Here is an 18,437-nt window from a genome sequence, read left to right as displayed (position 1 = left end):
ATTAATAAACATATTCAAAACCTATATTATAATTAGATATTTAGTTACAACAGTGTATATGTTGAAGTGCTTTTCGTGTGTTCAATGTAACTGACCTTATCATACTGTCCCCCAGAATTGCCACAGATTGTGGTGCATCCGGTGGTGCATCCAGTGGTGCCCATGGGGAGCATGGGGTGCCCATTGTCCCATGCCCCACATGGCCCGACTTACCCATAACCTCATCTCAAGGGGGAGAAGTGTTGACCACCTGACTTTTCCCTATTATTGTTGGCGCAATATGGAAAGCCTCCGGTGTTGCCATCTTGGTGGTATGTGCCAGTTTCGCTGTAGTTTAGCCAGGGAGCCCTGCCAGAAGTAGTTTTGCGTCATGAGATGGGATGAGAGCCAGTGGGCTCCGTGACATAACTATAGCTATACACGCACACGCACACGCACACACGCACACACACAGGTATAATGGTGCTATCGCCAGTGAGATTCTGATTGTTGTAGGTCAAAACTATAACTTTTCCATATTCTGCAGACACTTAACTGGCAGTCTGCCCTTGGACATCCAAGGAGATCGGTATTTTCATTTTCTGCAAAGCATGTGATCTCTTCCTGCAATCTGAAGAGGTTCAATAGAAGAACAATTTCACAATCATTTCTACTGTTTGAATAAGCAGTGAACATTCTCTGTGAGTAACCTTCTGCACTCAAAATCCAAAGCAAACAAAAACCCAAAAGATGAAAATATTCTACTACTGAGTATTAGCTACAACAGATCAAGGCAGTGTGATGGCTTCCATTTTTTATAGCTGGCATAGAAAATGGAAAATGAACAATTCACTCACACAACTTATTTCTACTTCTCCAGCAATGAAAGCAGCTCATAATAGCATGCTTATCCTCAGCACAATTGAACCCTGTCTATTATTCCCTCTCTAAAATAATGCATGTTCATACGTCTCTATCTAGTGGGAATTTAAAAATACTTTTTATAAATCTCTGAAATCCTTACTACCATTAAAACGATCTGTGTTGGAAGACAAGAGAAGCCAAAGGGGCAGCACTAGCGGGATGCAGTTTCCTCATCTTCAGCCATGCATTCATATTTTAATCACATCTGGCTATTTACCATTTTATTTATTCGATATCATCTTTCCTCTAGTCTAGGGCACTGAATCTTTATAAAAACACATCCAGTAATATCACACAAGCAACTACCAAACAAACAATGATTTTTTTAAAAATGAAATTAACATGCAAGTCCTTCAACTAGAAGAAATTAAGCAATGGCCATGTTGGCTTGGAACTTCTGGGAACTGTTGTCTCCAAAGTAACATTTTCAGGATATAATTCCTGCTAGTACACCATACTGTAAAAATGTGTTAGCATTTGACATATATTGGATAACAAAATATGTACTTCATATAGCAAAACTTGAAATAAGCAAAAGCAGTCAGATAATGGTTATATTTCTTTTGTCCCGATCATACCCATTAGCAGTACTTCAGGAATTCTAAGAAATATGGTGCACAGATGAAATTTTTGTAAGGGCTCCTCATTACTTAGTAACTGAATTACATGTGTTTATCCCAGTGGGTAGCAGAAGATTATTTTATTTATTTATTGTGTCATCCACAACCAGAACATTGTATTACATTTCTAACAGAACAAAACAAACAAACAGATTTAAAAAAACACAAATTTTGCAAATTTGGTAGCTGATTAAATGTCCTTTGACCAGTATCTGGCCACTTGGAGTGTTGCCGCAAGGAGGTCCTCCATCGTGCATGTGGCAGAGCTCAGGTTGCATTGCAGCAGGTGGTCAGTGGTTTGCTCTTCTCCACACTCGCATGTCATGGATTCAACTTTGTAGCCCCATTTCTTAAGATTGGCCCTGCATCTCGTGGTACCAGAGCGCAGTCTGTTCAGTGCCTTCCAAATTGCCCAGTCTTCTGTGTGCCCAGGGAGGAGTCTCTCATCTGGTATCACCCACAGATTGAGGTGCTGGGTTTGAGCCTGCCACTTTTGAACTCTCGCTTGCTGAGGTGTTCCAGCGAGTGTCTCTGTAGATCTAAGAAAACTATTTCTTGATTTAAGTCGTTGACGTGCTGGCTGATACCCAAACAAGGGATGAGCTGGAGATGTCTCTGCCTTGGTCCTTTCACTATTGGCTGCAACTTCCAGGCGGATGTCAGGTGGTGCAATACCTGCTAAGCAGTGTAATTTCTCCAGTGGTGTAGGGCGCAGACACCCTGTGATAATGTGGCATGTCTCATTAAGAGCCACATCCACTGTTTTAGTGTGGTGAGATGTGTTCCACACCGGGCATGCGTACTCAGCAGCAGAGTAGCATAGCGCAAGGGCAGATGTCTTCACTGTATCTGGTTGTGATCCCCAGGTTGTGCCAGTCAGCTTTCATATGATATTGTTTCTAGCACCCACTTTTTGTTTGATGTTCAGGCAGTGCTTCTTGTAGGTCAGAGAACGGTCCAGAGTGACTCCCAGGTATTTGAGTGCGCTGCAATGCTCCAGTGGGACTCCTTCCCAGGTAATCCTCAGAGCTCGGGATGCTTGTCTGTTCTTAAGGTGAAAGGCACGTGTCTGTGTTTTAGATGGATTAGGGATCAGTTGGTTTTCCCTGTAATAGGCAGTTAGAGCACCTAGAGCTTCGGAGAGCTTCTGTTCATGCATCTCAAAGCTCCCTGCTTGAGCGGTAATGGCTCCTCTCTCTTCACTCTGTCCCAAAGTGGCAGCTGGTGCTGCGGGGAGGGGTTCCCAACTGATGACATGCAGGAGACAAGATGGAACTGACTGAGACTGTGAAATATTTTTTGAAATATACTGCAAAATGTGCTGTGGATGTTTCACAAAAACCAGGCTTTCTGTTTAATAAAGTTTTCCCATGTTTTTGTGATAGAGCCAATTAGAAAATGACATTTATAACACACAAACAAAAATTGTGTTACATAGTGTAATCTTTAACTTCTTCCAGAGGAATTTTAGCTTCCATTAATTGGAACTTAGTTTTCAGAAAACAGGCAAACACTTAGTTGTTATTCTTTAGATCTGAAATGCCCCACAATCTATTTTCAAATCCAAGTGTGGGTTTAATTGGCTATCTATAGGCATGTACGTTTTGATGTATGTATAGTCCTCCCAAGCATCTGTAATATACATGTTACATCAGAACTGGCATGTTTGTGAAATGTTTCTTCATGTTTAGACTCTGACCCTATGATCAGTCATGATTCTGCCACATTTATTTCTTCCTGTAGCTTCCCCTTCTCTGGGAATTAATGACTAATCAGGAAAAACCATGGTGGTTGAGCTGAGAGCTATCTTTCTTAGTGACGCTTTCTCCTAGCTGCTTGCCTCATGCTGTTTTTCCAGGCAGTTGACATGCAGAAGCTTTTGTTCCTTCCAATTTGCTGTTTGTTTGTAAGTTCAGGATACACAGTGCTTTTTTGTCTTCAATGCAATGTTGTTTTCTCAGATTGTTGAACTGATTTACCAAGAAGCTAACTTCTAATTTGGGAGTTGATGTTTCCTTCCTCTTCCTCCTTATAATAAAATAATAAAACTTTATTTATATACTGCCCTATCTCCCCTACATGAAGCCGCTGGGAGAGATCATCCATAGTTTTGGAGTTTGATGCTATCTGTATGCAGATGACATTCTACTTCTCCTTTCCACCTGTTACTAAGGAGGCTGTTCGGGTCCTGAACCGGTGTTTAGAAGCTGTGATGGTCTGGATGAGAGTGAACAAATAGAAATAGACAAGACAGAGGTACTCCTGGTCAGTCGTAAGGTTGAACAGGATATAGGGTTATGGGGTTACAGCCTGTGCTGTGTTGACACTGGTTCGCAGCTTGGGAGTTGTCCTGTATTCATCACTGAGCCTGGAACCTCAGGTTTCAGTGGTAGCCAGGGGAGCTTTTGCACCTATACCTTGAGAAGCCAGACTTGGCCATGGTGGTCCATGCTGTCATCACATCTGAATTAGACTACTGCAATGTGCTCTACATGTGTTTGCCTTTGAAGACTGCTTGGAAGCTTCAAGTAATGCAACAGGCAGCAGCTAGATTGCTCACCGGAGTGGCATACAGGGAGCATACAACCTTCCTGTTGTGTCAGCTCCACTGGCTGCCAATCCGCTACCAAGCAGAATTCAAAGTGCTGGCTTTGCCCTATAAAGCTCTAAATGGTTCTGGTCCACCTTACCTGTCTGAAAGCATCTCTCTTTATAAGCCAGCTGGAACACTAAGATCTTCCGGGGATTTCCTGCTCTTGGCCCCGCCGCCTTTGCATTTGCGATTGGCAGGGATGAGAGACAGTGTCTTCTTGATGGTGGCCCCTCAGCTGTGGAACTCCCTCCCCACCAAGATTAGATCAGCCTCCCCAGCATTTAGGAAACAACTTAAGACCTGGTTATTCAAGAAGGCATTTGGTGAATGACAGGAATATGAAAACGTGGAAGTAGTTAAAGATAACCTCTGGATCGATGCAAGGCCTAAATGTTTTATGTTGTGTTTGTGATTGTTGTTTATAGTTTTAATGGTTTTAATCTATTGCTATATGTGGTTGATTTGATATGTGATGTTTTATACATGTAAGGCATTGGATTTTGCCATGGTTTTTGTTGGGAACCTTTTTGAGTCCCCCCAGGGGTGAGAAAAGCGGTATATAAATGCAATAATAAATAAATACTGTAGCTTAAAACAGATGGCTGATTCAATGTCGCTCTCTGATATTTGATACTCATATAATTTGATACATATTCACACTTGAAGGTGATTATCTTTCTGTTGTTAAAGGGTCTGCTTGCCTAGATTGGTTCAGAGCAATTGATAAATTGATATCAAGTAGTTAAGTGCCACTGCATTTTCTTTGTAAAGAATCTTTTTGCAGATGGGATGTTGAAATGATGCAGCTAACAGTTGAGGACCTTTGCTCCTAAGATGGGAATTTGAAACAAATGGATTAGGGAGCAAGAGAGGCTTAGTTCCATTCACTGAAGACCGTAAGCAGATATAATAATGCTTTTGAGGCATTCCTCTTAGAAAGCAAAGCCTTTACAGTATTTAATCGCTGTAATCCATTAAAGCGGCTGTTTCAGGTTAAGGGAAAATAATGCTTTAAAAAAGCTTTCTGTACTTGTGATGATGGATTTTTTTTGTTACACACTTGAAGTTGGATCCTATGCAGCGCTAAACACTGAAGCAAAGTTTGGGTATTTGTATTTTCTAGAGGATCAGCCTGCAAAATTTCGTATAAAGTCCTGTAGTTTTAGCAGCAATTCCCTTTCAATCGGATAAGAATCAAACAAAAGATGATGAGACCATGTCGGCCAGATCTCCCAGGGTTACTCATCCCATTAAATGTGAACTCACTTCAAACATCTCCTTCCGTTTCTTGCAGCATTTGTGCTCTGCTGGAGTCCTTACTTCCTCTTTGATATCCTGGACAACTTCAGCATCCTCCCAGAAACCAAAGAACGCTTCTATGCAGCAGTAATTATTCAAAATCTGCCAGCTCTAAACAGTGCCATCAATCCCATCATCTATTGTATCTTCAGTGACACCCTTTGCCAGGCTTTCAGGTATTAGACTTTCCTCCTGAATTAATTTCTTTTATCTATTTGTTGTCTAAAAGAGACATCCACGATAATTTACCCAGTTGTGATCACTGAATTGTGTTGTAAATTGAGATAGATAAGATAGGATTTGAGGATGAATATTAAAAAACATCTCCCCCCCCCCCCCACTGTTTATGTTTTGCTATTTTTTAAAAGTATTTTACAAAAGTTCAAATATCAGAGCACTTATAGTCTCTTTGGCACCATCTACACAGCCATATAAAAAGCAGATTATATGCTTTGGACATAATTTTATTAGTCTACACTGCCATATAATCCAGTTACACAAAGAAGTGTCTTTGCCAAAATATTAATCCAACCATTGTGACCAAAAAGCCTCTCTTAAACATAGTCCAAGTGTTTAATTCCACTTTATTTAGAGGTTGATTTTGTGGTCTTCATCAATTTCAGGCATGTTTCTTTCGTGACAGGGCCTGCTGGCAACCTTTCTTCTTCACCCAAAATTATTTGCCAGAAACATGGTAGCTTGATCACCAGGAACAAGGTTTATGCTTTATTCCCTGTAGTCCAGTGAGCTCATTTTCATGGATCAAAATTTGTTTTGGCCATTGATAATGGTGTGAATCATCCCTCTCTGTAGTAGATTGCTCACAGGGGATGACTGCAAGCTGCCATATCTACAAATTATGTCTCTGTAAATTAAATTGAATGGCAGCCTACTCACACATGCTGCCAGAATCACCCTTGATCACTGTGGATCTTGGTGGCAGCTGCCCAGAGAGCATGGAGACCTGTCACCCCACACCATGCCAGCTTCCTCCCAATGCATCACATGGGTGTTGGAGATAGCAACCTTCTCAAGCCTCCTCTATTTAAGATTCTGTCTGTTTATAATGTGTCACTATATTTCCTGAAGTGTATGTGTCCTTTGATTTGCAGTTTCCTTAGCTCTATATACTTGAGGCAGTGGGAGGGGCTGCAGATCACATGACTGTTTAGAATGTAGTTTTAAAATGATGGCAGTTGAGGAATTACAGTTAAGGCTCAAGTTGCTTAAAATACAAAAGTCAGTGTAGAAAGTTGTAAACCAGTTAAGCCTTGAGTCAGCTTGAGTACAGAAGTCTGTCCCAGTGGTGCAATGGATTAACCCTTGTGCCAGGAGGACTGAAGATCAACAGGTTGGAGGTTCAAATCTAGGGAAAGCATGGATGAGCTCTTTCTGTCAGCTCCCGCTCCCCATGTGGGGACATGAGAGAAGCCTCCCACAAGGATGGTAAAACATCAAAACATCCTGGTGTCCCTGCGTAACATCCTTGCAGACGGCCAATTCTCTCACACCAGAAGTGACCTGCAGTTTCTCAAGTCGCTCCTGACACAAAAAAGAAGTCAGATGCCAGTATAGGAAGTTAGAAACCAGTTAAGACTTGAGTCAGCTTGAGTACAGAAGTCTCTCTTTCAGTCGGATGCCAGTGTAGGAAGTTAGAAAACTGTTGATGCTTGAGTTTGCTTTGAAAGTAGACTGTTATGAAAGAATTGTACAGAACAATATAGTTTTGAAGAGATTGTTAAAGACTATAAGTTAAAGATTAGGCCTGGGTAACAACGCAAAAATTTGTTTCTAAAATTGATTTGTAATTGGGGTGTTTTTTTGTTTCGATATTTAAAATAATTACAAAATTTTCCCAAAAAAAAGTTCGGTATTTACGAAATTTCGTAAATATTTACAAAACATTTTGTAAAGATGGCGCCCTTTTTTTTTCAATATTTTTAAAATATTTTTTAAATTTAATTATTAATTTAGTAGAATAGGGAGGAGAAATTATTATTGAGGGAAGGCAGGCACTCACTCTGGCGGGCCCTCTCGCTCGCCGCTCGCTCGCCGCTCGCCCTCTCGCTCGCCCTCTCGCCCTCTCGCTAGGATGGGTTCCTTCCAGGAGGGGCTCTTTTTCCCAGGCTGCCAAACTACAACTCCCAGGATGCTACAGCATTGAGCCAATGTGGTGCCAAACCTCATCCAGGCTGCAGTGTAGATGGCTGCAGGATGGAGGGGTTTCCTGCCTCGAATTGAGAGAGAGAGAGAGAGAGAGAGAGAGAGAGAAGAGGAAGCAAGTGAGCCTTCTTTGGAAGAGAGCTCAGAACCCCCCTGCGAAAGGTGAGAGAGAGAGAAAGAAGAGAAAAGGAAAGAAAGAGAAGGAGACCTCCCTCTCGCTCGCCCTCTCGCTCGCCCTCTCGCTCGCCGCTCGCCCTCTCGCTCGCCCTCTCGCTCGCCGCTCGCCCTCGCCCTCTCGCTCGCCTCTCGCTCGCCGCTCGCCCTCTCGCTCGCCTCTCGCTCGCCGCTCGCCCTCTCGCTCGCCGCTCGCCGCTCGCCGCTCGCCCTCTCGCTCGCCCTCTCGCTCGCTTGCTCAGCCGACGCCGAGAGAGGAGAGCTCCCAGCAAGCCAGGCGGCCATCTTACGTATTTCCGAAATGGACGGAAATACAAAAATTTTTGGCGCCTGCCGTTTCGATATTTAAAAACACTTCCAGGTTTAAAAATAAGTTTTGTAATCGTTTTGTAATTCAAAAATTAACGAATTTTTTAACGAATTACGAATTAACGAAACGAATTGCCCAGCCCTATTAAAGATACAAACGGAAACACTTTAAAGTTTAACCTGACAAAAATGTGCCTGTATATTTAAATACATTAAGTTATGAGTAAAATAATCTTGTTATTTTAAAAGAAGTCTACTTGAATCTTTGTCTTCTGAGAGCATTGAATAGAAACAAGATATAAGTATAGGGAATTGTGGATTATGACCTGTTAGGATCATAACCTATTGGGAGCAGAGTTTTAGAAGTGTTTCTTTAGTTTATTGAGAAATGGATGACCACTGGGCTCAATAATAATAATAATAATAATAATAATAATAATAATAATACTTTATTTATACTCCACCACCATCTCCCCAAGGGGACTCGGGGCAGCTTACATGAGGCCATAAGGTTTTAAATTCTCTGTGTTATTGTTTATATGTGAGTTATATCAATTGTACTGTTTTATTTGCTTGCCGATGTGTTGTTGGGCTTGGCCTCATGTAAGCCGCCCCGAGTCCCCTTAAGGAGATGATAGTGGGGTAGAAATAAAGTATTATTATTATTATTATTATTATTTATAAGCCCAGTGGTCATCCATTTCTCAATAAACTAAAGAAACACTTCTAAAACTCTGCTACCCAATAGGTTATGATCCTAACAGGTCATAATCCACAATTCCCTATACTTGTGATCCTAAAAGGTCATCATCCTTATCCCCAATAGGTTATAATCCTAACAGGTCATAATCCATATCCCATTAATGGAGGAAGCCTCCTTAAGCTGGCTCAACTCATCTTTCCCAATGGAAAGACAGGGAGCTTCCCATCGACTGCCACCAGCCATTTTTTGGTGGTGGAAGGGTATTAGCAGCAGTCCAGCCATGGAGCCATCTTGGTAGTACTTCTCTGGGATATGATGGGAGCCATTGGGCTTTGTGGCAGAACTGCTGAACACCCATCACTACCACTAAAGAAAATAGCCCATGTGAAGAGGTCCTTAGTGGAGTAACTAGCGTTTGTAATGACAACTAGCATTCTCTTCTAATTAGGATTAACTTTGATGTAGAATTATTTACAAAATTATGTCACATTTTCTCTTTTAAATTCTTCACTGCCTGCACATTGTGAATTCATTTTGATATGTTTTGTTCTCTAGATCAAGAAGACGGTCAGGAAATCTGGGGACTTTCAGAGAGAGAACAGAAGGTCTAGAGATGCAGGTTCTGTCCAAGCCAGAATATATTTAAAGATTGTGTATTACTACAAAGACCACATTGAAACTGCAGGGTGAAAGTAAAAGTCTCATGAGAATTCTTTGTATATTGAGAGTCAGGAATTCGCTATATACTCTTGTGGCCAAAGCATGTTCCACGCAAACAGAAGCTGAACTTCTTCACTGCTGGTCAGATCTGGAGCCTGTCTATACTTTTGAGGCACATTACATCGTGTGTGCATCCAGTTTATGCGATTGTAACTAGAACACTATCTTTATAAAAGATGTCAAATTTTAACATAATACCATACTGTTTGTATTACAGATATATTGTCGAAGGCGTTCATGGCCAGAATCACTGGGTTGTTGTAGGTTTTTCCGGGCCATGTTCTAGAGGCATTTTCTCCTGACATTTCGCCTGCATCTATGGCAAGCATCCTCAGAGGTAGTGAGGTCTGTTGGAAGTAGGAAAATGGGTTTATATATCTGTGGAAAGACCAGGGTGGGACAAAGAACTCTTGTCTACTGGAGCTAGATGTGAATGTTTCAACTGACCACTGTCGCGACCCAAGGAACACAGATTGTCTTAAACAGCAATTGAGATGCATCACTTCTTCTTCTTCTGCTACTACTAGTAGTAGGTATGGTGCCAGAATGCTGAGTCTCAATACCACCCTGATTAGCATTTAATGGCTTGGAAGTGCCTGGGGGAATCTTTTGTTGAGAGGTGATTTGATGTGCCTGATTGTTTACTCTCTGTTGTTTTGCTGTTGTAATTTTTGAGGGTTTTTTGAGGCCACATGACCTTGGAGGTGTCTACAGACAACGCTGGCTCTTTGGTTTAGAAATGGAGATGAGCACCACACCCCAGAGTCAGACATGACTGGACTTAATGTCAGGGGACTACCTTTACCTTTACCCTAGCCAGATTTTGTTCATTTTCATGGTTTCTTCCTTTCTGTTGACAAAAGTCCTTTGTCCCACCCTGGTCATTCCACAGATATATAAACCCATTTTCCTACTTCCAACAGACCTCACTACCTCTGAGGATGCTTACCATAGATGCAGGCGAAACGTCAGGAGAAAATGCCTCTAGAACATGGCCATATAGCCCGGAAAAACCTAAAACAACCCACTGTATTACAGATACTTTTACCTAAATCATAAATAATGGTGACATTGTTGACATAAAAAGGCATACGAAAGTGCTAATTTGTAAGATGTCGGAATGTATTTGGGATAACTGCATGTTTACAGTAGTCACAGATCTCATTCAAAGTATTTCAGGAAAGTATCTACTATGTGTCCCAGCTTGTGGCTTGTAAATAGTAATAGTAAGCTTGTATAAACCTTTTGAATCAGTAGATACCTGTTTGCTTACTCTTGTGTTGGACTGCGATAATTTTATTCCATATATCGTATTTTTGATAGTGTTAATATCTTACAGACATTTGTGGGTCTGTTGAAAATCAGGGAATTCATTCACATGATAGGCTGCATAGTTCATACCAAGACGACTGGGTATGTAATTGGGTATGAAATTCTAACTAACAGAATTTTTCCCCCAAATTGCTTTTCAGCAAAGGTCTATTTGGTGTTACTGCAACTCTCAAAATTTTCTAGCAAGCATGAAAGCTCTTTTCCAAACTTTAGGTATGCCTCAAAATCATATGCTGGAGGGTTCTGTTCCTAAAAAGTAAATTAACTAAATGGAGTGGGTGAAAAAAGAAACAACGGGGGACTGATTTGTGCCATTTGTCTCCAACCATGCATTAAAACTTGAGCACTTTATATGTAGCTAAACAGAAACTTCATTTATCCAAATGTTTTTTTTAAAAACTTGTTTGTTAAAATGTCAGTTTTTAAAATGATGAATGATTACATCATATTATCCAATAACCACTCTTCGTTTAGATACTCTGGGATATATTTTTGCTTCTAATATGATATTGCATTAAGCTTGGATGAGATCTATCAAATTGTGCTTCTGCTATGGCTTCTGTGCATGGAACAAGTGCATGTCGAGTTGTTTCAGTATATTCCAGTTCAGGTTACTGCTTTGCAAAGTTCTACTAGGAACAGTTTGTCTGTATTGTCAAAGGCTTTCATGGTCGGAATCACTGGGTTGTTGTAGGTTTTTTCGGGCTATATGGCCATGTTCTAGAGGCATTCTCTCCTGACATTTTGCCTGCATCTATGGCAAGCATCCTCAGAGATAGTGAGGTCTGTTGGAACTAGGAAAATGGGTTTATATATCTGTGGAAAGACCAGGGTGGGACAAAGGACTCTTGTCTGTTGGAGCTAGGTGTGAATGTTTCAACTGGCCAGTTTGTCTGCTTCATATTGGCTCTGAACATAAGCTGTTCCTTATGGGGACGAGAGACGGGGCTTTCTCCATGTTCGCTCCCTGCCTCTGGAACTCCCTTCCGAAAGAAATAAAAATGGCCCCCATCCTCCTCTCTTTCAAAACGCTACTAAAAATGCACCTTTACAATTTTGGTATATGGGGAGGAGGAGGATTAGAGCACTTTAGTAATGCCATTGAAAAGCAGGCTGTCCTATCTGTACTGTGTGGCCATTATGGTACATTTAAGGACAACTAACAGCCAAATGCTTACCCAATTTTAATTTTGCTGACTATGTTAGATGTTTTATTGATGACCATTCTTTTAAATGTACTTGTTTAGTAATTAGTTGTTCTACGTTTTCATTTTGATATTTAATTTCATTTGATTAGTACAATGCTGTTCTTATTCCATATTATATTTATTGTTTAATGTTTTGGTATATGTCGGGCATTGCATATTTGCCTTTGTATGTGAAACTGCCCTAAATCCCCCAGAGGAGATAGGGCGGCCTAAAAATAAAGTTTATTTATTTATTTATTTATTACTATGAACATATATTCTACTTATAATCAGAGCCCCCAGTGGCGCAGTGGGTTAAAGCCCTGTGCTGGCAGAACTGAAGACCGATAGGTCGCAGATTCGAATCCCAGGAGAGGTGGAAGAGCTCCCTCTATCGGCTCCAGCTTCTCATGCGGGGACAAGAGAGAAGCCTCCCACAAGGATGACAAAACATCAGAAATCATCCGGGCATCCCCTGGGCAACGTCCTTGCAGACGGTCAATTCTCTCACAACAGGAGTGGTTGCTCCTGACACGACTAATAATAATAATAATAATAATAATAATAATAATAATAATAATCAGAGCCCTTGTGTATGAATTCGGGATAAGGTATTCTATGTAACAAAAATGTAAACATTTAGTTTTATTGCTATTTTTATTCATTATACTTAGGCAAATATTCTGGCTGAGATTCTACATTACCCAGCATAGTAGAGTGAGGCAGCATAACTTCCTTTTTTCAAAACTTAATAAAACCCATTGTATGAATCAGAATTATTATTTTTTTATAATGTAGCCGCATACCTAAAGTTTTGTTTTGTGTAGTTTTGAAGATCAAATTAGGTAGGTGACGTCCCCCATTCTCCATACACTGAGTAGTAGTAGTTTATTTGATGCTTAGACCATAGGTCTTTTACATACAAGGCAAGGCAGATAAATAAATACATGAACACCAGATTATTAAATACAATATAAAATAAACAATAAAATCCTATAAATCGTTAAAATGCTACATATATCGATGGCAAGATGCACCTTTAAATACTATGTATAAACTCATACCTGTATAATTAAAAACCATGTAAAAGCAAATAGATACAGCATTATTAAAACTACATAAACAGCCACTATTAGTTGAGAGCATCCTCAGCACAGTCAACTGCAATATCAGATATTAGTTTTGCCTAGATTTTCTGTGCTGCCAGGACAAAAAGAGACACCTTACGAATAACCACGGGGTCACGGGGTTAGTGTCAGCCAAGAGATAGAAAATCTTTTCGGACAAAGTGTTGGTCTGAAGGAGGTGAAGAATAAACCCCAGGATTTTGGTTCTTGGTTCAGAATACAAAGGGCAGAAAAGCAAATAGTGAGGCAGATCCTCAATTTCCGGGGCCTCGCAAACACATAAACGAAGAACCAGAGGGGTGCCCGTATATTATTTATTTATTTATTTATTTATTATTTAAAAGTTTTGTACACCGACCTTCTCACCTCTCTTGAGGGACTCAGAGCGGTTTCCAACCATAATATCACATACAGTCAATAAAACATCATACTTCATATTACAATAAAACATTAAAACATTAAAACAGCAATCACTGCTGTGGGCATACTTTGAAAACGAAGGGCTGTGAAGGCTTGTCTAAGTTTTGGAAATGTGAGCCTAGTCAGGTGGATAGCCCTATCATGGTCAAGTTTGTACAGTCTAAACCAGTGGGAGAATTTGGAGTTGTTAATGGTCTGCCTATCATGGTGGGCACAATTATTAAAAATATATTCATGGAGCTTCTCCCTTGAGTTCAAGATAGAAGGCTTATCAGACAGAGTAGGGTGAAACTCCAGCAGCTTCTGGTATCTAGTATTCCAGACTTTGCATTTTGCTAGCTGTTCAAAACATCCCTTGGGAAGAACCCTGACTGAGGAGTCTTTTACATTTCTCCAATAATTAAATAGGGTAAAATGAACACGTGATCTAATGGAGGGAAGACCAACCTCTGCCTGGACTAAGGCTGCCGGGGTGCCCGGTGGGAGTCTCAGTAGTTTCTTAAGAATCCGTCATTATGGTCCATACACTGAGTAAACCGATTTCTGGCATTTGTCAAGACTCTTGCCAGCATAGCATGCGTTATGTTGGCAATTTCTTCCTGGATGTTGGTCTTCAATTCTTGTAGGGTCCTTGGACGGTTCACATAAATATGGGATTTCAAAAAACCCCATAGGAAAAAAATCACAAGGGGCCAAATCTGGAGAGTGGGCCGGCCACTCCAAATCCGCTCGAAAAGTAGGCCTCAGCGGCAAAAGCACGCTCCTCACTGTTCCAACGCATGATGGTGACTGATCTGTGTTAGGACAAAACTTTATACTTCCGCCTCTCGAACGAGACCACTAGCGCTCCGCCACGTCTTCAACCGACTGAATGGCGTGCATTTTTAAAAAGGAAGTTATGCTGCCCCACTCTGTATAAGAGAGCTGCAGGCAAAATTCTGCTCTTTCCCCCCGCCCTTCCACTAACCTCTTCCAGACATACATTTTTGCTGTGATCGCCCACCCTGAATGGCCAATCCATGACAAATGGAGATCAGAAGGGGATCAGAGAAACATGTGTCTATACACCACAACCAGAACATAGCAGATTATATCATCACTTGACATTCACTGGTGTCCTCTGGATTCCCTACCAGTGATGGAATGCTACCATAGCAAAATCCTGAGTCAGGAGGCAGCTTTGGTCATTGCATACCAACCTCTGCAACAACTAAAAAAAGAAAGAAAGAAAAGTACTATGTCACTGGAAAGATGGCAGCCATTGATATTAAGAGAAGTAGATCATATGCAGACCTTGGATGTAATTGTTCATAAATAAGTAATATTTATTTACTTGGAATTATCCCTTTCTTCTAAGAATAATGTATTACTATTGCAACTTGTTTTCTACTGTAGATGCAACCTTTAAAAATATGTTCAATACAAAGTTTCAGTCTTTCCAAACTGCAAAGGAGAATATGATTGGCTCCGGGAGTTGGTTAATGCTGCTGGCGCACCCAGCCACTCTGTGCTCTCTGCTGGGCATTTAGGTGGCAATAAGTTAAGACAAGTTAAGATAAGTTAAGAGCCCCCGGTGGCACAGTGGGTTAAAGCACTGAGCTGCTGAGCTTGTTGATCGAAAGGTCGCAGGTTCGATTCCAGGGAGCGGCGTGAGCTTCCGCTGTCAGCCCTAGCTTCTGCCAACCTAGCAGTTTGAAAATATGCAAATGTGAGTAGATCAATAGGTACCACTCCGGCAGGAAGGTAACGGCGCTCCATGCAGTCATGCCAGCCACATGACCTTGGAGGTGTCTACGGACAACGCTGGCTCTTCAGCTTAGAAATGGAGATAAGCACCACACCCTAGAGTCAGACATGACTGGACTTAATGTCAGGTCACCTTTACCTAAGTTAAGACAGGAAGAATGTGTGCTTTGAATCGTTTGTAGCACTTTAGGTGTTTTTAAATAGATTTTGGGTGACTATTTTAGATACTTTTGAGAAACAGAGATGTATTCTGTCTTTAAAATGTTGGAACTTCAGTGACAATCAGGGTAGAGCACTGGACATACTTGGGAGATGTGCTGGAATACATGGATATCAATTTAAAGTCCAAAGTTGATACATGGAACTTGGGGGAGATCTGATGAAAACTATAACTTTTCACTATTATCTTTAAAGAACAACTTTACTTGCTCTGAACACATAATACAGAGCATAGTTCTGTATAACCTGCTTCTATTGCATTTTTGAGTGAACAGGTTCCTGACAAAATCACATCTGTAGGAGAAATTTCCAAAGTATCTGTTTTGGTTTGGTAACTGAGCTGAATGCACATTCTTTGAAACTAAAGCGCTTTTATTTTAGGCAGTTTGTATGCTTACTTGTGCAAGTAAACATATTTCTAGAAAAGCTCTTAAGTCAGAATTTCTCAACCTGGGGGTCGGGAACCCTGGGGGGGGGGGTTGGGAGGGGGTTTCAGAGGGGTCACCAAAGACCATCAGAAAACATATATTTCTGATGGTCTTAGGAACCCCTTTGGCAGAGAAGGGTGAAGATCACTCCACCTGTCCTTCTCTTCCTTGTTGGAAACAGACGGTGAATCCTCCCACCAAAAACCCTCCTCAACTGTGATTGGCTGACCTCAGCTAAAGGGAGGGCTGTTTCTGAGACTCCAAATGGGGAGGAGAGCACAAGTGTGCTCAGCGCATGGCAGCCTGGTGTGCATGTGAGGGAGAGCAAATGAGGCTGGAGGGAGGGTCATGTCCTGAATTGCCCTTCAAAAACAGCCTTTAGACAATTGTTGAAAGTAAAAGAAAAATGCTTTACTTCATCAAACACAAAGGATAAGCAAATGCAATTGAAAAGTGCAAAAGAAAGCAAAGAAGTCTTAATCCAGGCATAAATTAAAGTATCTTACGAAGTCCCAAACGAAACACCAGTCTTCCGTCAGACAACAGACGATGAACCAAGTCCTTAGCAGCAGACACAAAACAGATTCCATTAGAGTGAAAACAGCAGTATCAGGGTTGTTGTTACCAGCAAAAGCTGACTACTCCTGCCTCTGATTTATAGCCCTGAATTCCCCACACAGGAGGTGGTAGGGCGTCTCCCAATTAGCTCAGCGTTTTTAGCAGCTATTCTGTCTGAACACCATTTGTGCTCTGTCTCTTTTCGTTTCTCTAGAAATGTAGGCACTTTCAAACCCTCATTGTCTAATTCTTCTTCTCCCTCCAATTCCTGAGTACTTCCCTGCTCCCTTCCTCTTCCGAAAATGAGGAATGCCCAACAGGTCACACCACCGGGTCCCTTCAAGGCATGGGGGTTCTGTGTGGGAAGTTTATTCTCCACATACAGGTTTTTTTTTAAAAGGATTTGATTCTGTCTTAAAATGCTTAGTAATATCTGATAACTTTGATAATTGATGAACTTTCTATGTCATTGTAACATTTGTCATAATGAAATATGCTGCTTTGAAACTTTTGCCGCCCATTTTGAAACACCCTGTATTAGGAAACAGAAGGTTTAGGTTTTTAAAAATCCTAATGAAACCAGATTGTTTTAAAGAAATCATGTGTCTAATTATTTTGAGAGCCAGTTTCTTTTCACTCATATCCAAAGTGAAAGACTTACAGAATAAGTAAGTAAGCTGTGGCCCTCCAGGTGCTGTTAGATTCCAGTTTTCAGCCAGGATTGTCAGTGGTCTGGAATTATTATTTTTTTGTATTATAGTTCAACGATATTTGGAGTGCCATAGGCAGCAGTTCTAACTGGAGGTCAGCTGTTATCAAAAGTGCTGTGGATTTTGAAGAGGCATGACTAGAATGCAAAAGGGAGAAACATGCAAAGAGGAAGGGGCATCAAGTAAACCCTTGTCAGACCACATTCCATTTGGAAATCTATGTCCTCATTGTGAAAGATCATTCAGATCTAGAATAGGTCTCGACAGTCACTTATGGACCCACCACCAAGACTATCCCTTGGAAGACAATCATACTCAGCCACAAGTGATAGCCTATGCTGATGATGGACTCAAATATCATGTACTACATATCCATTAACTGTGATCTAGCATTCCTAAAAGTAATATGCAATGTATGTTGTTATACAGATAGAATATGCAGTGAACACCAGGAACACAAGGAGTGGGCAAAGAAGCTCACAATGGGATGTCCTGGGCCCATGTTCTCCATGGAATTTTGTCTTATGGAGGAAAGGTTTTGCCATGGAGGAGACCATTTTTGGCGGCATCTCTATGGCTCCAGTGATGTTTATGCTATCTGTCAGTATTCCTTTGCTACAATTTCTCAGGGAAAACTTTTTCCTTGGCATTTGTTCTCTTTCTTTAAAGCAACTGCCTTTATCTTTGATCCCTGCTGGTCAAGTTATTTTATCTTGATTTCATTTGTGCCTTCTCTTATTGTGTGATATGCTTGTATATGGTTTCACCAAGTATTATTGTGCTTTTTTATATTTGTAGCTGGAATTCTCATTTTCTTGTTATTAAAGAGGCATTTGCTGAATTGTTCTGTATAGCTTTTCATTTAAAACAAAATATTATTATCTAAAAATGTTTTTTTGCCAGACTGGGTGTCCCTTGCAACATGAATCTATACAGTCTGTAATCTGTTTGATGATTCCCTGGCACTAAACCAGAAAAAATAGACAAGATACATCAAAGAAAAGTAAAGAAAAAAGTTATTTAGAAAAATATGAGAAATAGTTGCTTTTAAAAAAGTAATTAAATATATATATTGAAAGCAAAATTAGATACATGAATGTTTATAACACAGTACTTAGATAAGTAGTCTTTTTAGCTCATTATTGGTGATTTATTTATAGTACAACTTTCCTTTTAACAAGAAAGATCACTTTGTTTTCTTTCGAACATATGTAGAACTTCATTTT

At 40.6% G+C, this 18,437-nt stretch overlaps 1 protein-coding gene across 2 annotated transcripts in view; it reads left to right on the top strand.

Annotated features, from left to right (window-relative positions):
• NPSR1 (neuropeptide S receptor 1) overlaps positions 1–17,916 on the top strand; it is a 116,232-nt gene extending 98,316 nt beyond the window's left edge. The window contains exons 8-10 of one of the 2 annotated variants that reach the window (XM_067470185.1): positions 5,411–5,591; positions 9,320–9,383; positions 17,262–17,916. In XM_067470185.1, coding sequence (XP_067326286.1) covers positions 5,411–5,591; positions 9,320–9,383; positions 17,262–17,348 — 332 coding nt within the window. In that variant the 3' untranslated portion in view covers positions 17,349–17,916. Of the gene's footprint in view, positions 1–5,410; positions 5,592–9,319; positions 9,815–17,261 lie in introns of those variants that run through there. The other variant, XM_060781625.2, reaches the window with a different exon arrangement.
• Positions 17,917–18,437: the final 521 nt, after the last annotated feature.

Source organism: Anolis sagrei, chromosome 6 (assembly GCF_037176765.1).
Source record: "Anolis sagrei isolate rAnoSag1 chromosome 6, rAnoSag1.mat, whole genome shotgun sequence".
Classification (NCBI taxonomy): domain Eukaryota; kingdom Metazoa; phylum Chordata; class Lepidosauria; order Squamata; family Dactyloidae; genus Anolis; species Anolis sagrei.
Note: the sequence above shows the minus strand (reverse complement) of the source record. Positions and strands in the feature narration are given on the sequence as shown.